The following is a 20411-nucleotide window of genomic DNA, read 5'->3' on the forward strand; positions in this document are numbered from 1 at the left end:
AGGTCACATTTTTTGATGTTTTTTTTTACATTTTTGGGGCAGATTCCAAAAAAAAAAAAAAAAAAAATGTAGATGGAATGTTCTTTCTTTTGATGTTTTCAAGTTATATTTTAAATTGATATATTTCAAGTAGTTGTACTTATTGTACAAAAAAAAATGGTAATTTGTATTAGTCACCGCTGTCATCAAATAAATCCATGAAATTTCAGTTAGGAAGATTTCAAATTAATTTACAGTAACATTAGTTAGTTAAATTGTCAGGACTGGGATTAATAAGGACATATTAGTAACTATATTAGGCGGAAACTTTGGTTTCCATGGAAAATGTTTAAGGATCATCCTGAACAAAAAGGCAGCTAGAGAGACGAAACGGGGACGGAAAGAAATAACGGTAACGTTAGTTCCGTTTAGTTGTCTGGCTGGAGCTCACGCTGTTATTTATGAGTCCTGAGCAGTGCTGTGACTGCTGTCTGAGCTGAGGCTGATTTCTGCAGTTAGCCGTAAAGCTAGCTGTTCTGCCCGGGTCATTCTGCGCTGTCAGCTCCACTGCATGACGCTACCGCTGCAAACAACACGCCTGCGCCGTTAAATGACGCTCATTCACCGAATATGTAGCGCTTTATCGTCAAATTATCGGGTAAATATATATTTATAGGCATGTCAAACATTTAAGCGCTTATATATTCTGGTTTATAAGAGCAAAACGGGTCATTCTCAAGGCCACGGATGGAACCGGGGCAGCTGCGTGAGAACCCCCCCGGATCCGGGGAGCCTGAGTCAGGGGAGTGGAGAGAGGAGAGCGCCGGGGTGGTGGCTGAGAAGAGGGACGACACCCTGAAAAACAGAAGCGGGGACGGAGGAAACGAGGAAGTTACGAGCAAAACCGAGAACACTGAGGTGGTGGAGAAAGATAAGAATGAGTTTGATGAAGATGAGGGGCAGTATGAGGAAGAGCTGGACCCCAGGATTCAGGTATTAATATTTGGACCCATAATAAACTTGATATTGTGACAGGTGCATTGAACTATGTCACAATATTCACAATTTGCTTCAATGAATGGTTTATAATGGCAACATGATTTAAAATGATTTGTTTGTCTGTGATTATGCTGGCTTTGTATAAATTCATATACTTTTCTCTCTTATTTAATGCATTAATATAAATTGAATGTCAGCTATCTCCCCTCCCTGTTTTCCATTTGTCAGGAGGAGCTGGAACACTTGAATCAGGCCAGTGATGAGATCAACAGACTGGAACTACAGCTGGACGTGAGTAATATGAGTGACACTACTACTGTGTCTCAAAATCTATTGAGGTGCCAGTAACACTTTATTTTAATGTGTCCTTGTTACACATATTACATCTATTTACTATAGTAATAACTATAAATTAGGCATAATTACATGCAACTAACCCTAAACCAAAACCTAATCCTACCCTAACCCTATAGTTAGTAGTAATTATTACTCAGTACTTTAATGTATAATTACACTGTAATAGGGACACATTAAAATAAAGTGTAACCGAGGTGCCTGCTTTGACAATAGGTGTGTCTCGTTTGCGCACTTACTAACTATTCTATGCCATTTTTAAGTATAAATAGTGTGAGTAGTGTTTTCACACAAAAAATTCCAAAAAGAAAAAGTGCACTTCAAATACCTGGATAAAGCACCCAAAAATGAAAAGAAAAAAAATCAGGATTATCAGACTCTAATGTCAAAATAACCTTTTAACATTTATACACTAGATGGTAGAGGGCATGCATAGCAATAGCGTATAGTGCGTAATTTGGGACACAACTAATATCTTCATTCAAAATGCAGCCTGAGAGAACTCTTCAATTTCGAGTGGTATAATGTCTTGCAATCATGTCCTGATCACTTAATACTTGTTCTATACCTCTATTTTGTGAAGCCAAAATGTAAAGTTTGTAGTCTTTTTTTTTAGAGGGTGATAAGGATGATACATACACTCACCTAAAGGATTATTAGGAACACCATACTAATACTGTGTTTGACTCCCTTTCGCCTTCAGAACTGCCTTAATTCTACGTGGCATTGATTCAACAAGGTGCTGAAAGCATTCTTTAGAAATGTTGGCCCATATTGATAGGATAGCATCTTGCAGTTGATGGAGATTTGTGGGATGCACATCCAGGGCACGAAGCTCCCGTTCCACCACATCCCAAAGATGCTCTATTGGGTTGAGATCTGGTGACTGTGGGGGCCATTTTAGTACAGTGAACTCATTGTCATGTTCAAGAAACCAATTTGAAATGATTCGAGCTTTGTGACATGGTGCATTATCCTGCTAGAAGTAGCCATCAGAGGATGGGTACATGGTGGTCATAAAGGGATGGACATGGTCAGAAACAATGCTCAGGTAGGCCATGGCATTTAAACGATGCCCAATTGGCACTAAGGGGCCTAAAGTGTGCCAAGAAAACATCCCCCACACCATTACACCACCACCACCAGCCTGCACAGTGGTAACAAGGCATGATGGATCCATGTTCTCATTCTGTTTACGCCAAATTCTGACCCTACCATCTGAATGTCTCAACAGAAATCGAGACTCATCAGACCAGGCAACATTTTTCCAGTCTTCAACTGTCCAATTTTGGTGAGCTCGTGCAAATTGTAGCCTCTTTTTCCTATTTGTAGTGGAGATGAGTGGTACCCGGTGGGGTCTTCTGCTGTTGTAGCCCATCCGCCTCAAGGTTGTGCGTGTTGTGGCTTCACAAATGCTTTGCTGCATACCTCGGTTGTAACGAGTGGTTATTTCAGTCAAAGTTGCTCTTCTATCAGCTTGAATCAGTCGGCCCATTCTCCTCTGACCTCTAGCATCAACAAGGCATTTTCGCCCACAGGACTGCTGCATACTTCCCTTTTCACACCGTTCTTTGTAAACACTAGAAATGGTTGTGCGTGAAGATCCCAGTAACTGAGCAGATTGTGAAATACTCAGACCGGCCCGTCTGGCAACCAACAACCATGCCACGCTAAAAATAGCTTAAATCACCTTTCTTTCCCATTCTGACATTCAGTTTGGAGTTCAGGAGGTTTGTCTTGACCAGGACCACACCCCTAAATGCATTGAAGCAACTGCCATGTGATTGGTTGATTAGATAATTGCATTAATGAGAAATTGAACAGGTGTTCCTTATCATCCTTTAGGTGAGAGTATACTATAGACCTTGTGTAGCCCCGCCCCTTTTCAGCGTTGCACTCATTGTCTTTTGTCTTCCGGTCTGTATTTTCACAGTGATCTTGCTGATTTATGAATGAATGGCTCGTTTTAAAATCTTCCCGGTCTACTGACATTTGTTAAGACATCTATTCTAAACATTTCAATCCGCATGAGAACTTTCGTTAACTTTACAATAAGTAAATCCGCTTCACCAGCTAATTACTCCTCGACAGCGATGCCATAGAGATATACAGAGCGACCGCAAAAACGGAAGTTCAAAGACAAAGACAAGTTCTAAAGATTGCTGCGCACTTGTTTCTCTGGTGCATAAGGTCTATACATAATGTCAAAATGCAATAGTACAATAGTGAAATAATTCAAATACACAATATATACTCAAAATTAAAATAAATAAAAAAGGACAAATCTGGTCTGAGTCCCAGTCTTGGCTTGTGTATTACTTTTTGTCTCTCTCCTTCACTGTGTAATCTAATAAAGGTGAAAGAAGAAAGAAAACTCAGCCTTTGAACAAAAAAAGATATGGAAAGTGTTTTCTCATCTCTTTTAAAAATGCATTTTGGTATCCTATTCCTAACTAAGAATTTTGTTGCATTTATTATTTCTGTTCGATACTGTTTTTTCTACTGTCTGTGTGAGCCATGTTTGGGTTGCAAATCATCCCCACCAGTACAGAACCGCTAAACTTTGTTTACATGTTTTACTCATCGTGCCAAATTAAGCATTGTTTTGCCCACTCTCTCTCATTATCTCTGTCTAACGCTTGTTTAGGAAGCGAGATCCAGCTACAGGAGGATCCTTACGGACTCGGCACGCAAACTTAACGCTCAGGGCTCTCAGCTGGGAGCCTGCATTGAAAAAGCCAGACCTTACTACGAAGCCCGTAGACTTGCTAAAGAGGTGTGTGTGTGTGTGTGTGTGTGTGTGTGTGTGTGTGTGTGTGTGTGTGTGTGTGTGTGTGTGTGTGTGTGTAAGAGAGCAAGAGAACATAATATTGCGTGTTTGTGCTTCATATCTTATCAGATGAGTTCAAGATGTTTTTGTAGTTTGCTGATTCATTTCCATTCTCTCATTATTGCAAAAAAAATCCTCCCGCTGAACCAGAACACATTTGTCAGTGCAGTGGTCATTATGGCGAAAGAGTTGGTGTGTTAATGTGATTAACCCTGATAACACAAGATGTGATTTGCACATCACTTTTCATTAGCGTTTTTGCAGCCAATTTTGAATATGTAATTGAGCTGATGAAAATCGTTTAGCTGTGGCTAGAGAGTAATTGAAAACAATTGAACCAGCAGCACTGAATTGAAACTTTGACTTGGCCATCAGCCCGTCTCATGAAAAACTGTAAATAAGTTTGAGTGTGTGGATGAGTAGACAAGCCTAATATAAATGTAGTGTTTGATAAAGGAACAGTCACAATATTCGACTAGTTTATCTATCATCTCTTTCCTTTTCTTTCTTTTATCTTAAATATATAAACAAAAAAAACTAAACTGGAAAAAACTAAAACAAATATATATGTGGAAAAACAATTATTTTCAACCTTTCCCTGACCCTCTTTCTGAAATTATACATTTTTAAAGTGCAGCTCCTTTTAGCTGTCAGTAAACGGCCACTGTTATGATTGGCTGTGGTCAGTGCATTTTAGTTTTTTATTCAAATATATATATATATATAAAAAAATATTTATAATGTTAATAACTGTGAAAACATGTCATCACAGTCTGTGAAAAGGAGTTTTATATTCTTTTTTTTTCTTTTCTTTTACTCAAAATATTTGAATAAATCTTAATCAATGAATATTGTGCAAAATAATGGCTACATTCACACAGCAGCAGATTTCAGTTGTCAGTTCTATTAAAAATTTTAAGTAGCTTTAAATTTACACACACATTTTCGTTGATGATATTCATGGCTATCTCAACAATAAAAAACGGGTTTGACTTCAGTTATTCATTCATACAGACATTATTCAATTCCCTCCCTTGTCAATGTGTGAACGTAGCCAAAGTCGGATATCATCCTTGGCAAGGATGCCATATTTCCAGCAAGTTATCCCAATGAAATATGGCCTGCCATTCTCAGTTCCTGACTTTTATTGATTGGCTTGGATGTTCTGATCTGTGCACAGCAATTTTCACTGACAGCAAGCCGGGCTTTTTGAGCTAAACTGTTTTCAGATCCAGCCTTGTGTGCGGGATGATTGGATGTCAGCTTTTCCAACCTCAAATCCTATTGGCCATTTCACCCACTTTATTTAAAATGAATGGTTATGGTTTGTGGTTTGTGAAGTGTTATGCAGTTGACTTCCCTCTGGTGTTTTCTTTTATTACATAACACATAATATTGCCGTAGAATTGTAGTATGCTTCCATACTAATGCCACATCCTTTAGCTAGTGTTTTATTACATAAATATAACCTGATGTAAAGTTTGGAAAGATTTGCAGTCCCCATACACTTTATGGCTCTCTGTAAGGTCAGCATCCCGTCCTCTGATTGGCTGCATGTTTACAGAGCTGAGTGATTGATTGCTGTATATGAAATATGATGGATGACCTTACCCTCAGGCTCAACAGGAGACTCAGAAGGCGGCGCTAAGGTACGAGAGGGCTGTCTCAATGCACACGGCTGCCAGAGAGATGGTTTATGTGGCTGAGCAAGGTTTATTGGCTGACAGAAACACATTGGACCCTACCTGGCAGGAGATGCTAAACCACGCCACAGCCAAGGTATGACACAGTGACTCAGCATTGCTCTTTGATAATTACAGCAATAGGCGGTGGCATAAATGTACTCAAAAACACTAGTGCTCTTATGTTTACAACAGGTCTTAATTGCTAAAATCAATCCCTCATAGTCACAATTATAGATTTTGCTTTGGTAAATCTTAATGTTTCATATTTAAATGTGCACAGCTGGTTAGTGTGGATTGTAATAGCAGCATGGCTTTGATTGTCACAGTGGGGACAATCAATAACGCTGATGAATGCACACCTACACTTAAAGATCAAGGTTACACATCTTCATTTACGTTTTATTCTAGCACTGCCAGTAAAATAGAGCAGCATTTTTCCGACGTTAAATCATCCCACAGTTTTTGTTTCTAGTTGGGTTGTCACCAAAATTTCAGCAATCGATACCAGTGCCAGGGAAATTTCAAGATTCTTGAAAATACTTCTATGCTTTTGAACACAGTCCTTTATTATAACATATTGCCTCAGGTTTTTCAATTAATCATTTAAGTGAGCTGTCAGTAATAAAACAAAGAGCACAAACAAACTACATGCATTAGAACAAATAAAAACAATAGAACAAAGTTACAAATTATGTAAACGCATAGTACGGTTTATTTGAATCATTTAAGTGAACAGTCAGTAGTAAAATAAAGTACAGAAATGTATTACAAATACAACAAAAATACAGTGCCTCAATTGTTCAAATTAATCATTCAATTTAATAGTCCGTAATAACATGAGTAAAGAAAATAGATAAATGATATACAATAGAAAAACAAAACAATAGAAGTTGCAAATTAAGTAAACCCTGATTTAGGTTTATGAATTAATCATTAAAGTAAACAGTCAGCAATAAAATCAAGGGCGAATGACGGAATAGAATAATATGCAAATTATGTAAACAGTGCATTCATTTTTCAAAAGAATCATTTAACTAAACAGTCAGTAATAAAAATGGACAAAGAAACAAATTGTCTTTGTAATCTTTCACTTTTAGCTCTTACTCTGAAATGACTTTTCCCACGATGTCACTTAGGCCAAATAGTTATTAAAGGATTATTTGAGCAAACCGGCCCGGCTCCATTCTGGTTTGTAATGACCACTTTTAACAATCCATTCAATGTCTTACTTTGAAATACGTCACATTAAAGGAATAAAATGGATTGTTCAGGTAATTCATGTTTGTTTTAAGTAAACTTTGGCAGTTTTCAATTTACCATTAAAGTAAACAGTAATAAAATATAGAATTAAGAAACAAATAACCTATCATAGAAGAAATAATAAAAAACGATAGAACAAAGATACAAATAAAGTTAACAGTGAAAGTTTCACAAAAAGCATTGTCAAATAAAAATCTGAGAAAAGCATTTAATTCACACTGTAGACAGATTGATATTGTTACATTTTCTTTAGCTGTTAATATCAACTTGGTACTGATTATTGTCAGTGGTGATCTGATATTGAATCTTTGTCAAATATTTGTATGAATGATACAGAAAGATATTAGTATACATTTGATTTAATGTCTTTCATGTGTGAAAACAGAACAGGGTATCACATTTGACATGTTGCTGTTTTCAGGTGAACGAGGCAGAGGAGGAGCGTTTGAGGAGCGAGAGGGAGCACCAGCGTGTCACTCAGCTTTGTCAGGAAGCAGAAGCACGTGTGCAGACTTTGCAGAAGGCTCTTAAGAGGGTCATTATCAAGTCCAAGCCTTATTTTGAGCTCAAGGCTCAGTTCAACCACATCTTAGAGGTATGCATCAGAGACTGTCCTCCACTATAAAGGTATTCAAGGTCAGTTGGCCGTATTGATTTAAGTAACAAAATAAAATCCTCTATGAAATGCAAACTAGGGATGGGCGCAAAGAATAGAAACTTCTCCTACAGCATACAAACTAATCATTTTAGTTTTAATATTTTATTATAGATTAAAATAAGTAGTATTTTTTTTTTATAATATCAGCCATTTAGTTATCGACCATAACTTGAATAATCATTCGCTAATCACAGGGGTGTCCAAACTTAGCCCTGGAGGGCCACTGTCCTGCAGAGTTTATCTCCAACTTGCCTCAACACATCTCTTTGAAGTTTTTAGTATGCCTAGTAAGACCTTGATTTGCTGGAATCAGGTGTGTTTAATTGGGGTTGGAGCTGAATTCTGCAGGACAGTGGGCCTCCATGAGCAGGTTTGGACACCCCTGGCTTATCATATCAACTTGAATTTCAATATTAGTGCATCCCTGAATATATATTTTTTTTAAAGTCTGCTGGATGATCATCTGTTTATTCAGTCATTCATATATTTGGTGCAAGTACATGTCAAATTATTATTATTTTTTATCCAATGTGCTATGATTATCCCCACTCATTAACAGGAGCACAAGTCCAAAGTCGTTCAGCTGGAGGAACGGGTGGCGAAGGTGAAGACCCGGTATTCTGTCGCCCTTCGCAACCTTGAGCAAATCAGCGAGCAGATCCATGCGCAAAGGGGACGCATTCGAGCCACCAGAGAGCGCAACAGGGTTCGTGGGGGGCGGAGCTCTCCAGTCGGGGCGGAGTCTGAGGGTATAATTCAGTCAGGGGCATATGCAGGGACGGTGGCCAATCCTTTAATGGATAATGACTGGGCCGATCAAGAGAAAACCAGGCAGTGGGTAGAGAAACACAGGGAGGCGGGGTGGGGCCATAGAGAGAGAGTGGAGAGGGCGGGGTCAGACTCCATGTCAGTCATAAGCCTGCAAACCATCGCCTCCGATCTGGAGAAGTTCGATTCTGTGGAGCACTTGGGCGACCTGAGTGATGTCGGAAGTATAATAGGTGAGGAGAAAGAAGCAGAGAGCGAGAGAGGATTTAGGCCTGAAGACAGAATAGTTGCGAGAGAGGTGGCAAACCTTTCGGGACAGGATGCAGATAAAGGTGCCTCAGGGACAGACAGACAGCAGAGAGAGCGGGAGAGCTTTGTGAAGCAGCACCACAGAAGTGTTAGTTTGTGAGGAAACAGGAAATTAGAGTTGTCTGTTACTCCACCTCAATCCTGGCGGGCTAAAGCTTGCCTGCAGGCTTCCAGGCTAGACTCTCAACTGACTACAAATGAATCAGACTGAAAAAACTCTGTATTTTTAACGGTGAAGTGTGTAATTTCAGTGTTACTAGTGGCACAAATGGAACTGAAAAAACAGACTATTTTTAAACAGGTTTCCCCGAAACACTCACCCATCTGCTATTGGTTATAAACAGATGGTCCCACCCCTTAACTTATGCCATTGGCTGAGCCGATGTTTCTGTGTCGGGCTGGTTGGGATGATCAAAAAGAGTTTGCACTTTTCAAGGAAATCAATATACAAATGGTTTCATTATAGTTGCCCATTAGGTTGAGACAGGAGAATGTGGAAAAGAATTGCACACTTCATCTTTAAAGGGTTATTCTCTTTCGTTCATCTTCAAAAAGTTCATAAATTGATAGAAAAACGAATCCATATGAATTGAGCGGTTTAGTCAAAATTTTCTAAAGAGACACGATTGCTTTATTTGATGTACACATGTGAGAACCAATGAGGTTTATTCTTGTGTGTTACGCAGCACGTTTGAGCTTCCACAAGAACCAGCGACGTTTGTTCTTACGCATCGTTCGTACGGTTGAGCTTCTGTGTATGTTCGCTAATCAATGTTTATATGTGAAAAAAAATTCAGTCTGTTTATCATATAGTGCCCTATCATACACTCGGCGCAATGCAGCACCAGGTGCGATGCAAGTGTTTTTTTCCTAGTTTCAGCCCTGACCCAGTTATCATTTTCACGTCCTGTGCCACGTTGTTTAAATAACTGAAATAGACAATATATATATTTTGTTATTTAAAGAGCGCATTAGTAATGTGTGCCTGTAGGTCTTCTCGTGCGAGATTCATATGGATTAGTTTTAGGATCTCTTTATTAACTTTTCGAAGCGATAAATTGGTAGTTGCGTGGACTGTCAACGGATGGACAGAAATCTCTCAGATTTCATTTAAAATATCTTAATTTGTGTTTTAAAGATGAACGAAAGTCCTACGGGTTTTGAACGACATGAGGATGAATTAATCATGACAGTTTTTTTTCATTTTTGGGTGAACCAACCCTTTAACGCCGCAAACTATGGAAGCCAATTTCCACCTGAGAGTAAAAAATAAATAAAATGGTTGGATCAAAATAAGAAATCAAGTTACAATTGTGAGATATGAAGACACATTGTGAAATGTAAACTTGCATTTTGAGTCATTCTGAGTAATTTGCGTATAAAATGGACTTTCCCGAAAACTATCCTCCGGATTCACAAGCACATTGTAAACCTCAGATTTGATGGTTAAATGTGTGTATTTGAAAGAATTTCAGTAATTTGTAAATAGGGTGTCGTGTGTACGATCATTTACGATTAGCATAATCCTTGCCCGTGAAATACAACATACAGAAATGTTAATGGCTTCTTTGACCTTTTTTTCTCAGGCTTGGCTCTAGTATATTGCATAAATGCAAAAGAAACTAATTGGCCATATGCTTAAAAATGATTCAATAAGAGTGTTCATCTACATCTACATGGCTGTTTTAAATCACTTTTGTTTATCAATGAAACGTATTGGTCAACTAATTAATTTTGCTATCAGAAATTCCTAAACGCAATTTGTTTAGGGATTTCAAATAATACATTTTTTGACATAATTCAGAAAATTTACGTTGGAGCGCTTTTATGAACTTCTAACTTCTCACTGTTGATGTTTCATGAATGAGGCCCATTGTGTGATACAAAGTTGCAAATTTAGATCTAAAATTGCAATTAATAGAATCAAACTCACAATTGCAAGTTTCACAATTTTATTTAGCATAATTCCAAGAAATAAACCTGCCATTTTTTTAATGGAAAGGTGGAAACAGGCTTCCATAACTAACAACCGCATGGTTCAAATAAGAGGAAATCTCCCCTAGGGGTGGTGACTAAGATTCAGAAATCATTGTAATGAATTCATTTTCGGACATAAGAGATGGAGTAATCGAGAGGAACGAGAGTAATAATACACTTACATTGATTGATGTGGCATTATTGTAACACTGCACTATAGCAGAGGGGGTTCAGATGTTCTCTGCAAATTAATGAATAACAATAAGGAGGGGTTGAGGTGGTATTTTGTCAGTCTGCAGGGATTCACAGTTCTCATGCTCTGATCCCGTCTTCTCAGTTACTGTTTCACTGTCGGTCAGGGGTCAGGGGACGGGGGAAAAAAAAGACAAAAGACACTTCACTCAATGAGAGGGATAAAGACAAAATGATCAAACTCACATCTCTGTCTGTTACCACAGAGAAGAGAAATGCTCTTACAATAGAGGTCTATGGGTACTGCTGTACACTTCCCTGAGAAGCTTCCATTGTTACTTTACGCACATTTCAGTTTAGGTGACTGAAAGCCAAGTCAAAGTCTTTTCTGTGATTATAGATAATATGACACTGATGCTGTTGATAGATCTTCACTTGTATGTAACCTGGATTTTTCCTTTATTAATATTGTATTTGTTTCTCATCTCTGTCTTTCTCAGCAGGTGTAGATATTTGGAATATTGTTTTCATTCGGTTGTCAGTTGGTATTATTTTGCACAACAATTTGTGGCATTTATGATATATTTCAGATCCTGGGTACTGTTTTTATTGATTTTGTTCTATTTGAGAGATATTAGATTTTATGTCAGTCCGGGAATGTAAGAGGGTCTTAGCAGAAAGATAAGAACGGAACATGTTTACAAGTGTGTCAGTCCTGCTGGAATTTTGCAAGAAAAAATTGAGGAAATAAAACAACAGTGGAATGACGCTGATGACGTAACTGTGTTTTGCAGATGTACACTTTAAAAATCATGTAATATGCTAGCTGTTTGAACAAACCGTGCTGTGGACAGTACAGTATTGTTTGCAAGTTTACATCCTACTCTTCTCTTCAGAATTTTTTGTTGTTTTGAATTTTTTTTAAATGTAGTTGTTGAATTTTTTGGTCCACAAACCCTGTAAATCCATCCTTCCCCCATCATAACCTCTTGTGTACAGATTCCTCACCTCTCCTCATAGCAAATAGACGATGCTCTGTAGAGTTAATCCGGTATGCTGCTGTCTCTCTCCATTCATAAGGTCACATGAACTCTATGTATATACAAGCTGATGTATGATGAATACAAATAATCTTTACGTGACTGATAACTTATTCTGTAAATGTTAATTTATTGCACAGTTAGAAATAATAAAACTTGAATTTAACAACTATGCTCTTTTTCTCATTTAATTTCACTTTAAACAGAAAGAAGTGTGATTGTTAATTGTATGGGTAATTGGTACGTTGTAGGGATGCACGATATATGTTCATTTTTAATGTCATTGTTATCAGCCTCATAAGAATATTTGGCCGATATTTTAAAGCAGAAAAATAATGGATTATTTCCTTCAGATGCGCACTGTTCGCCATGATGCTTTTGAATGGAAATATGATTGGAATCACTTAGAAAAAGGAAGATACAGTTAAGCTCTACATATGTAGCGTAAGTCTGTCATATAGACTTCATCAAATTATAATGAGAACATTATAATTGTGTGCTTGGGACATGGCTTTTTATGGCAAGACTTTTAGTTTTGTATTCAGGCTCTCAAAAATTATATAAAAATTTGGATTTAGATTTATCAGCCAATAAATTGGTTATCGGCTTTCAAATATAAAGAATTATCGTTATCGGTATAAGCCAAAATTTTCATAACGGTGCATCCCTATTATTTTGTGTCTCTCAGTTGTAATTTTGTATTTTGCACTGTGACACAATTTAACTAGATCTTTTAATTGTGATTTTATAAAACAGCTTTTCTATTTCTCATAATAATTTGTCTCCCAGTTGTGGCTTTATAATTATATCATGAAATTTTAACTGTTTCTTTGTTTCTCAACACTATATCTTGTGACTTTAAGTGTCAAAATCTGACAATTGCAACTTTATTTCTGTAACAGTGCCTCAGAAAGTCAAACAAAAATCTGATCTATATGAAGGTAAACTGATGTTTAATAGCCTCCAATCATGAGACATGTCCATAACTTGACCATGAAACGCATGACTTGAAGTGTAGGCTCAAGACCTCACTCCGTAACCACATGCACACGTACAAACAAACAATTATCCACCCAGGGCAAGACAGAGCACATGGTTAAATACCTGAGATTAGAAACACCTGGAACTAATTAACATGAACAGAACTACAAAGACCATGACAAGAACTACAAAAAGAACATGAATGGCAAATTACAAAATACATGACAAAGTACAGAATCCTGGCAATTTCATAATTACGACGGTATAACAATTGTAAACATTTATTTCAATTCCGACACTATAACTAAAAATGTGACTATATCTTGCAATCCGATTATATCTCTCAATTATGACAATTTATTTATACTTTATTTTTTTATTTCTTTATTGTAAAGAAAGTTTTATTTCTCATGGTTGCAACTTTATATCTTGCAATTGCGACATAACTTTATGTGACTTTATATCTCTTTGTTATATCTCTATGACTTTTCTAGTAGTGTAACACTAACTCACATTGTGACTTGAAAGTGTCACATTTTGTCTCAAAAAACCCTTTATAATTGTGAGGCAAAGTCACAATTATGCGAAATAATGTAGCAATTGTGAGATAAAGCCACATTGTGGTTTGAAAGTGTCACAATGTGGCTTTATCTCACCATTGCTCATTAATTCTCATAATTGCTACTGTCTCACAATTATAAAGATTTATTGCAATTCTTACATTATAACTAAAAATGTGACTTCATATCTTACAATGTGACTATATATCTCAATTTTTGTATTTGTATTTGATACATTATTTTTCATAATTGCAACATTATTGTGAAAATTTCTTGCAATTATGACCTTAAAACTAACAATATAACTTATCTCCTGCAATGTGACTATATCTCTCAGACTTTGTTTCTGGTAATTGTGATTTTATTTCTCATCACTCTGATTTTATCTCCCAATATGACTTTATCTTCCTCTAAACTTTATCCCAGGAATTACGCTTCCATATCAGAGAGATTTTACATGATGCTACTAGATTATGCACATTTTATATAGAAAATGAGAAGTGTGCTTACTAGTGGGCCACCACAAGATAAGGGGTGTCCTGGGCTGTAGCCAGGACATCGCTATGCAGTTGCTAATGCATCCTGAGGGCTTGTTAGAATTGCTAGCCTTATGTATGAGCAATAGTAATAGTTACGCTTGGCTTAACAAACACCACTAATTACAAGTTACATTGGTTCAATAGCTTGGTAATTGTAATCAAGAAGGACAGCGAGTTTCGGGGAATTTTGTCTATTTTAATGTGAATGTTGAGCCAAGAGCAGTGGGGCACTCCAGCTACCTGAAATCAATCAGATGTGCTGGAAAACAGGGCTTCCGTAATGAAAAGAGAATGAGAGGTGGAGATTATCCTCCGTCTTCAGTCTTTAATTATTCAACAATGGTATAAATATCGAGCAGAGAGAGAACTGCTGGCCACTGGGGAGAGAAAAGAAAGTGAGTGAGGAGCTGAGCAAAGGATGGATGTGGTGTAAAATGTGATAATTGTAATGTTGAAAGGGCAGTAAAAGGGAGGATGAGGCAGTTAAAGGTGAGAGACTAATCTCTCTCCGACTGCAGAGAGTGGAGGTGACATTAGATGTGGGAGTTTGTGAAAGAGACAGCCGAGATGATGACAGCTGAGTTTGAACTGAAAGATGAGGTGTCACTGCCAGCATTTGTAACCAGAGCTAGCACTCACACACAGTTTTTTTTTCTTTTTTCTTTTCTTTTCTCTTTCTGGTTTTCATTATGTTGAAATGTCTCACTTAGGACGTTGTGACTCACTGATTTCACTGCTGGGATACCTGAGGGGAAACACATCAGAAAATGCTTTTTTTTTTTTTTGATTGTCAATTTGGATAGGTACATTACAGACGAGAGCGAGCCTCGTTTCTTCACAGAGTTCATACATCACGACTCATTTATAGATGTATCATTTCTATCTTTGATGTAATTCTTGTTCGTTTAAGCATTTACTTGTGTTTAGTTTAGTATGATAATAGAAAGTGTAAATAAATGCATGGAGAATACAGGCTTATATGTATGTATTTATATGTGTGTGTGTGTGGCCACTTTATTAGGTACATCTGTTCAACTGCTCATGAACACAAATATCTAATCAGCCAATCACATGGCAGCAACTTAATGCGTTTAGCGATGTAGACATGGGCTGCATCCGAAAGCTTAAAAATGCTGCCTTCGGAGGATGCATTCCAAGGTAGGAAGGCACTTCACTTCCTGTCTCCTGAGATACCTTCATCTGATTGATTTTTGAAGGCAGCATATATGTAGCCTTCACTGCTTTTGGTATCCCACAACCCGGTGCGTTCCATTCCGTGACAGTTGAGCTAAAAAATATAGATGGCGTCTGAATGTTGCATTTGATGTCAGTTTGTGTAAGTGTTTTGACTGACGTTTTCCACTTTTGATGTAATTTCTAGTGAGAAAATAGTATTTTAGTAAGTAAATAGTTTAACTTATTACCAAAGCTTGCAATGTTTTTTTGTAGATCATTAAACTGTTATGCTGCTTCAGACCGAAATCATATTGAGAGAGACCATTGCCAGGTCTGATGAGTCTCTGCGACATTCAGATGGTAGGGTCAGATTTTCGCCATAAATAACATTAAAGCATGGATCCATCCCTCCTTGTATCAACTGTTCAGGCTGCTGGTGGTGATTTAATGGTGTGTTGGATATTTTCGTGGCACACTTTGGGCCTCTTAGTACCAATTGAGCATCGTTTAAACGTCACAGCCTACCTGAGTATTGTTGCTGACCATCTCCATCCCTTTATGACCACAGTGTACATCTTCTGATGGCTACTTCCAGCAGGATAACGCATGTCACAAAGCTCAAATCATGGTTTCTTGAACATGACAATGAGTTCACTATACTCAAATGACCTCCACAGTCACCAGATCTCAGTCTAATAGAGCACCTTTTGGATGTGATGGAACGAGTGATTTGCATCATGGATGTGCAGCCAACAAATCTGCAACAGCTGTGATGCTATCATGTAAATGTGGACCAAAGTCTCGGAGGAATGTTTCCAGAACCTTGTTGAATCTGTGCCACGGAGAATTAGGGCAGTTCTGAAGGCAAAAGGGGGTCCAACCCGGAACTAGCAAGTTATGATATGTATAATATCTAAAGTTTGGAATCTTTATCATTTTAATGCAGCCTATTTGAAAGTAGTCGCTTAGGCTCTCCGCTGAATTTAACTGAAAAATACAGTAAAAACAAAATATTGTGAAATATTATTATTACAGTTTAAAATAACCTTTCTATTTGAATATATTTGTTTGAATATTATATTGATGTCAAAGCTGAATCTTCAGAAACCATTACTCCAGCCTTCAGTGTCACATGATCCTTCAGAAATGTAGTGCTCAAGAAACATTTCTTCTTATTATCAAAATTGAAAACAGTTGTGCTGCTTAATATTTTTGTGGAAAGCGTGATACATTTATGTTTACGATTCTTTAATGATAAAAAAATCATGATTAAGTACAGTATATATATACACACACACACACACACACACACACACACACACACACACACACACACACACACCCATATATATATATGAAATGCTGTAATTCATCACCATTTCTTTAAGTTAACAGTTTTTAATATTCCTTATAGTCCATCAAATAGTATGCACTGATAAACTGCATGTATTATAATTATAATAAACATGTTGTTTAAAATAGTTTCAGGTGAATTATTGCATGCCACACTACAAGACACTGCTTGATGAGCTGTCAGCTACCCTCTTACGTGTTGCAGACTGACTGAGTTTGTCCCAGGATAGGAACTCAAGTGTCATGCCTAATGGAACAGATCCCAGGTGAGTTAGTTGTGATTTCACTGATCTTACCTGTCTGTGAACAACCTTGGATTAGATTGACCAGTGGACCTGTGGCTTTGCTCTGAGCTGAAGAAAAAGAGAGTGTGATGAATGAGTTCTGATGAATGGAATTGATCCAGAAATAGGCAGAGAGGGATAAGTCATTCTTCTGGTTGGTGTAACAGTTGGCCTTGTTAGGAAAGATTTATCTGAAGCCTGGGTTTGAAAAACTGACCCAGACCTAATTCAGAAGTTGGATGAATCTGATTTGTTTAGATAATTTATGGTTCACACACATGCTTATGTAGATAAGTAGAGATAAGTAGAGATAAGTATCACACACACAAATACTTATTTTATAAATAATACTTATTTAAGTCATACTTATTTTAAAATCCATCCTTCCATCTGTTTTGCTAATTATATCAATTCATAGGAGCATATTGAAAATATAATAATATATTATTTACCAACTAGATTTTTAAGCAGTTTTAACAATGCTAGGATGTTGCTAGTTGGTAAAAAAAAATGTACAAAAGTAATAGCAGACCTCAAACTGCACATTTTGAGATATGATTCATGTCTGTAGCACATATGGTGCATGATGAGTTAAGCTTGTTTTAGCAAGCACCACTAATAATAATTGCTTCAAATTAATACTGCAAATTATTCATAGCCACGTAAACCAATACTGCACAGAGAGATACATTTATCCTCTTCCAAATGAATGGTAATAGGCCTACTGGTGTGTAGAAACAGCACCACTTGTACAAATGCATGTCCCCTACAGTAAAACTATAGTGCTTATGGACTCACGTAAATGATTTTCCTCCACCGCGTGCCGATGTATATGTAAATGAGAGCTCCCTGAAAGTGGTTGTACAGAAACATTTGCAGCAGGGAATAATGAAGTGCTCCCTATCCTACTGTACTCCTCTGTTTGTGCTCGGCGAGGACAATCTATTGTCATGAGTATGACAGCGTCTGAATGAGTAATTACTGCAGCCCACTGCACACTGTCCAATTTCCCTTCCGTCTAATGCAGGAACACAAAACTAATGCTTAGAAGAGTTTGAGAGTGATCCTCGGATGAAATGAGATGTGGCGGTGCTTTGGGTTTACTTATGGCCATCCATATGATTACTTTGGTGCACCAACAGTTGTTGCAAACATGAAAATTGCATTGCATTTCTTCCCAGCAAATCAAAAAGTTTTAAAGGTCATTATTGACTTTGTGGGAAAGAGACTGCTGAGGTGTTGACATCCTAATGGACTAGGTCTATAATTAAATGTTTGCATGCACCCTCACTCACATGATAAATGCTGCTCTCATCGAATAGTGAGATATCATTTTCAACCAGCATGACTCATCCTCTCGGCTTCCACTGCCAAGAACAGAGCCACAGGATTTAGAGCAGCGCTCTGACAGAGGAACTCTTCCATTCCCAAGCTCAAAACAAGAAACTGGGAACTTGGTTTATGTTTCTTCAAGGAAATATGGAAAGAGCACAGCTGTTCGGGCATAACGTCAATTCACAGGCCAATCTGGAAAACTAATTCACCATGGTTCCCCTTGGGAATTTTCTATAGGCTTTTAAAATAATAGTTTTTGGAAATAGAAGAAAAAAAGGCGTGATGACATTTCTTAAAGATGTTTGAAGATGTTTTCTTTTTTTGAAGCCTTTGTTTTTTACAGACTGGAACAAGACTACAACCTGTTACGTTCAAAAAACACGATGTCTAAAAATGCATGTTATGATTACGTATAACTGATGTTGTTGAACAAAACATCTCTTGGTAACACTTTACAATAAGGTCAATTAGTTAACATTAGTTAATGTATTAACTAACATGAACTAACAATGAACAATATTTGTTACAGTATTTATTAATCTTTGTTAATATTAGTTAATAAAAATAAAGCTGCTCCTTGTTTGTTCATGTTAGTTCACAGTGCATTAACTAATGTTAACAAATATAACCTTTGATTTTTAATAACTTATTAGTAAATGTTTAAATTAATATTAACTAAGATTAATAAATGCTGAAGAAGTATTGTTCATGATTCGTTGAATTTAATTAAAAAAATTATGGTAAGTGGTTGCACACAATTGATTTTAGCTACATTTAAACAAATGCATTAAGTTGAACTAAAATTAAGTTCAACTTAATGCATTTGTTTAAATGTAGCTAAAATCAATTGTGTGCAACCACTTACCATAAAAAAGTATAAAATTCAACGAATCATTTTTTTTCAGTGTATTAACTAAGGTAGGCTAGTCAACTAATGTTAACCCATCTCTTTAAGTAATTTTAACCACATCCCTCATTTTATTCATAATTTGTAAATTGCCCATTCTGAAAACCCATTAACAATTCCTAAGGGAATCCATTGCTCAAAAAATACTTATTCAACTGGGTAATAGGACTACAAACTAAACGGCTTTAGTTTTAGGTAAGCTTAGGTTAATAGGCTTTGGTTCTGATGCTTTGCTGTTGTTGTGACACATAACACACCCTTGGCAAAAATAATCAGTCATAAATCAATATGAAAATAAATTATTGAAAAAAGGCCTGTCGCAAATCTGCATGCAAATATATCAATGTCAAGGGGATATTTGATTTAATTTGTATTAAATGGCATGCTATTAATTTGAGCTTTAAAATCATGCAGCAGCAGCATAAGTAAAACGTGATTAAGGAATATCAATACAGTGCTGTCTTAAAAGCACTGTAATAAAAAAGAGCACTCCACACTCTCTTTTCAATTTAGAAATAAAGGTTCCAAAAGGGGGTTTTCGCAGCAATGCCGCAAAAATAAATAAATAAACATTTTTGATTCCCAGAAGAACCTTTCAGTGAACAGTTCTGAAAAGAACCCCTTTTTTTCTTAGTGTGAAGAACGTTTAACGTTCATTTCTTAAGAAAAATGTTTCTCTGTAAAGAACATTTTGTGAAATGGAAAGGTTTCATGGATGCTTCATAGAACCATCAATGCCAGCAAATTGCCTTTATTATCAAGAGCACCAACTCTGCTAAAAAAAAACCTGGACAAGTCTATAGTGTTCAACTGGTCTGCCAGCTGGTTTCCCCGTCTGGAGCAGCTAAAAAGTGACCAAGCACCGTAAAACCAGCCAACAGACTATAGGCTGAGAGGCCAACAAACCATGTTTTTCCAGCTTCATTCAGCTCAGAAAAGAATCAAGATGCTCCAGTCGACGGATAAATATAATACAGTGACAGAATGACTACATACATCAAAGTGACACTTCACTAGAAGAGGAGATCTGGAGACCGCAGGTTTCCATTGGCTCATCCACACTGCGCAGGGAGGAGGTCTGCACTATTTATCTGGGATATGAGCGCACCATCTGTCTTTCCGTCAGCCAATGAGCGCTTTAATTCCCACTCTATTCACCGGCGGTGTCTTCATGTAGTGAGCAGACTGCACACTACAGACTGCAGATGAGAGAGAGGAGCACTGC

The 20411-nt window shown here is 37.1% G+C and overlaps 1 protein-coding gene across 2 annotated transcripts; it reads left to right on the forward strand.

The window, feature by feature from the left end:
- The first annotated feature begins 64 nt into the window (after nucleotides 1-64).
- Nucleotides 65-11187, forward strand: sh3bp5lb (SH3-binding domain protein 5-like, b). 2 transcript variants are annotated; one of them, XM_082185303.1, is made up of 7 exons: nucleotides 65-637; nucleotides 720-972; nucleotides 1207-1269; nucleotides 3980-4108; nucleotides 5780-5941; nucleotides 7529-7702; nucleotides 8325-11187. In XM_082185303.1, the coding sequence occupies exons 2-7, from the start codon at nucleotides 727-729 to the stop codon at nucleotides 8940-8942; spliced, it is 1392 nt and encodes a 463-aa protein (XP_082041429.1). In that variant the 5' UTR covers nucleotides 65-637; nucleotides 720-726; the 3' UTR covers nucleotides 8943-11187. The 2 variants fall into 2 exon arrangements, with proteins under 2 accessions (XP_082041429.1, XP_082041428.1); XM_082185302.1 differs by having other exon boundaries at nucleotides 66-972.
- Nucleotides 11188-20411: the final 9224 nt, after the last annotated feature.

This window comes from Leuciscus leuciscus (assembly GCF_965113295.1).
Source record: "Leuciscus leuciscus genome assembly, chromosome: 12".
NCBI classification, from domain to species: domain Eukaryota; kingdom Metazoa; phylum Chordata; class Actinopteri; order Cypriniformes; family Leuciscidae; genus Leuciscus; species Leuciscus leuciscus.

Bases quoted from the DNA above. Each gene is read 5' to 3' on its own strand.
- sh3bp5lb (XM_082185303.1), top strand. From the start codon at position 727: ATGGAACCGGGGCAGCTGCGTGAGAACCCCCCCGGATCCGGGGAGCCT. The intron at 1,270-3,979 runs GTGAGTAATATG...ACGCTTGTTTAG, and splicing joins GACTGGAACTACAGCTGGAC to GAAGCGAGATCCAGCTACAG. The intron at 5,942-7,528 runs GTATGACACAGT...TGCTGTTTTCAG, and splicing joins TAAACCACGCCACAGCCAAG to GTGAACGAGGCAGAGGAGGA.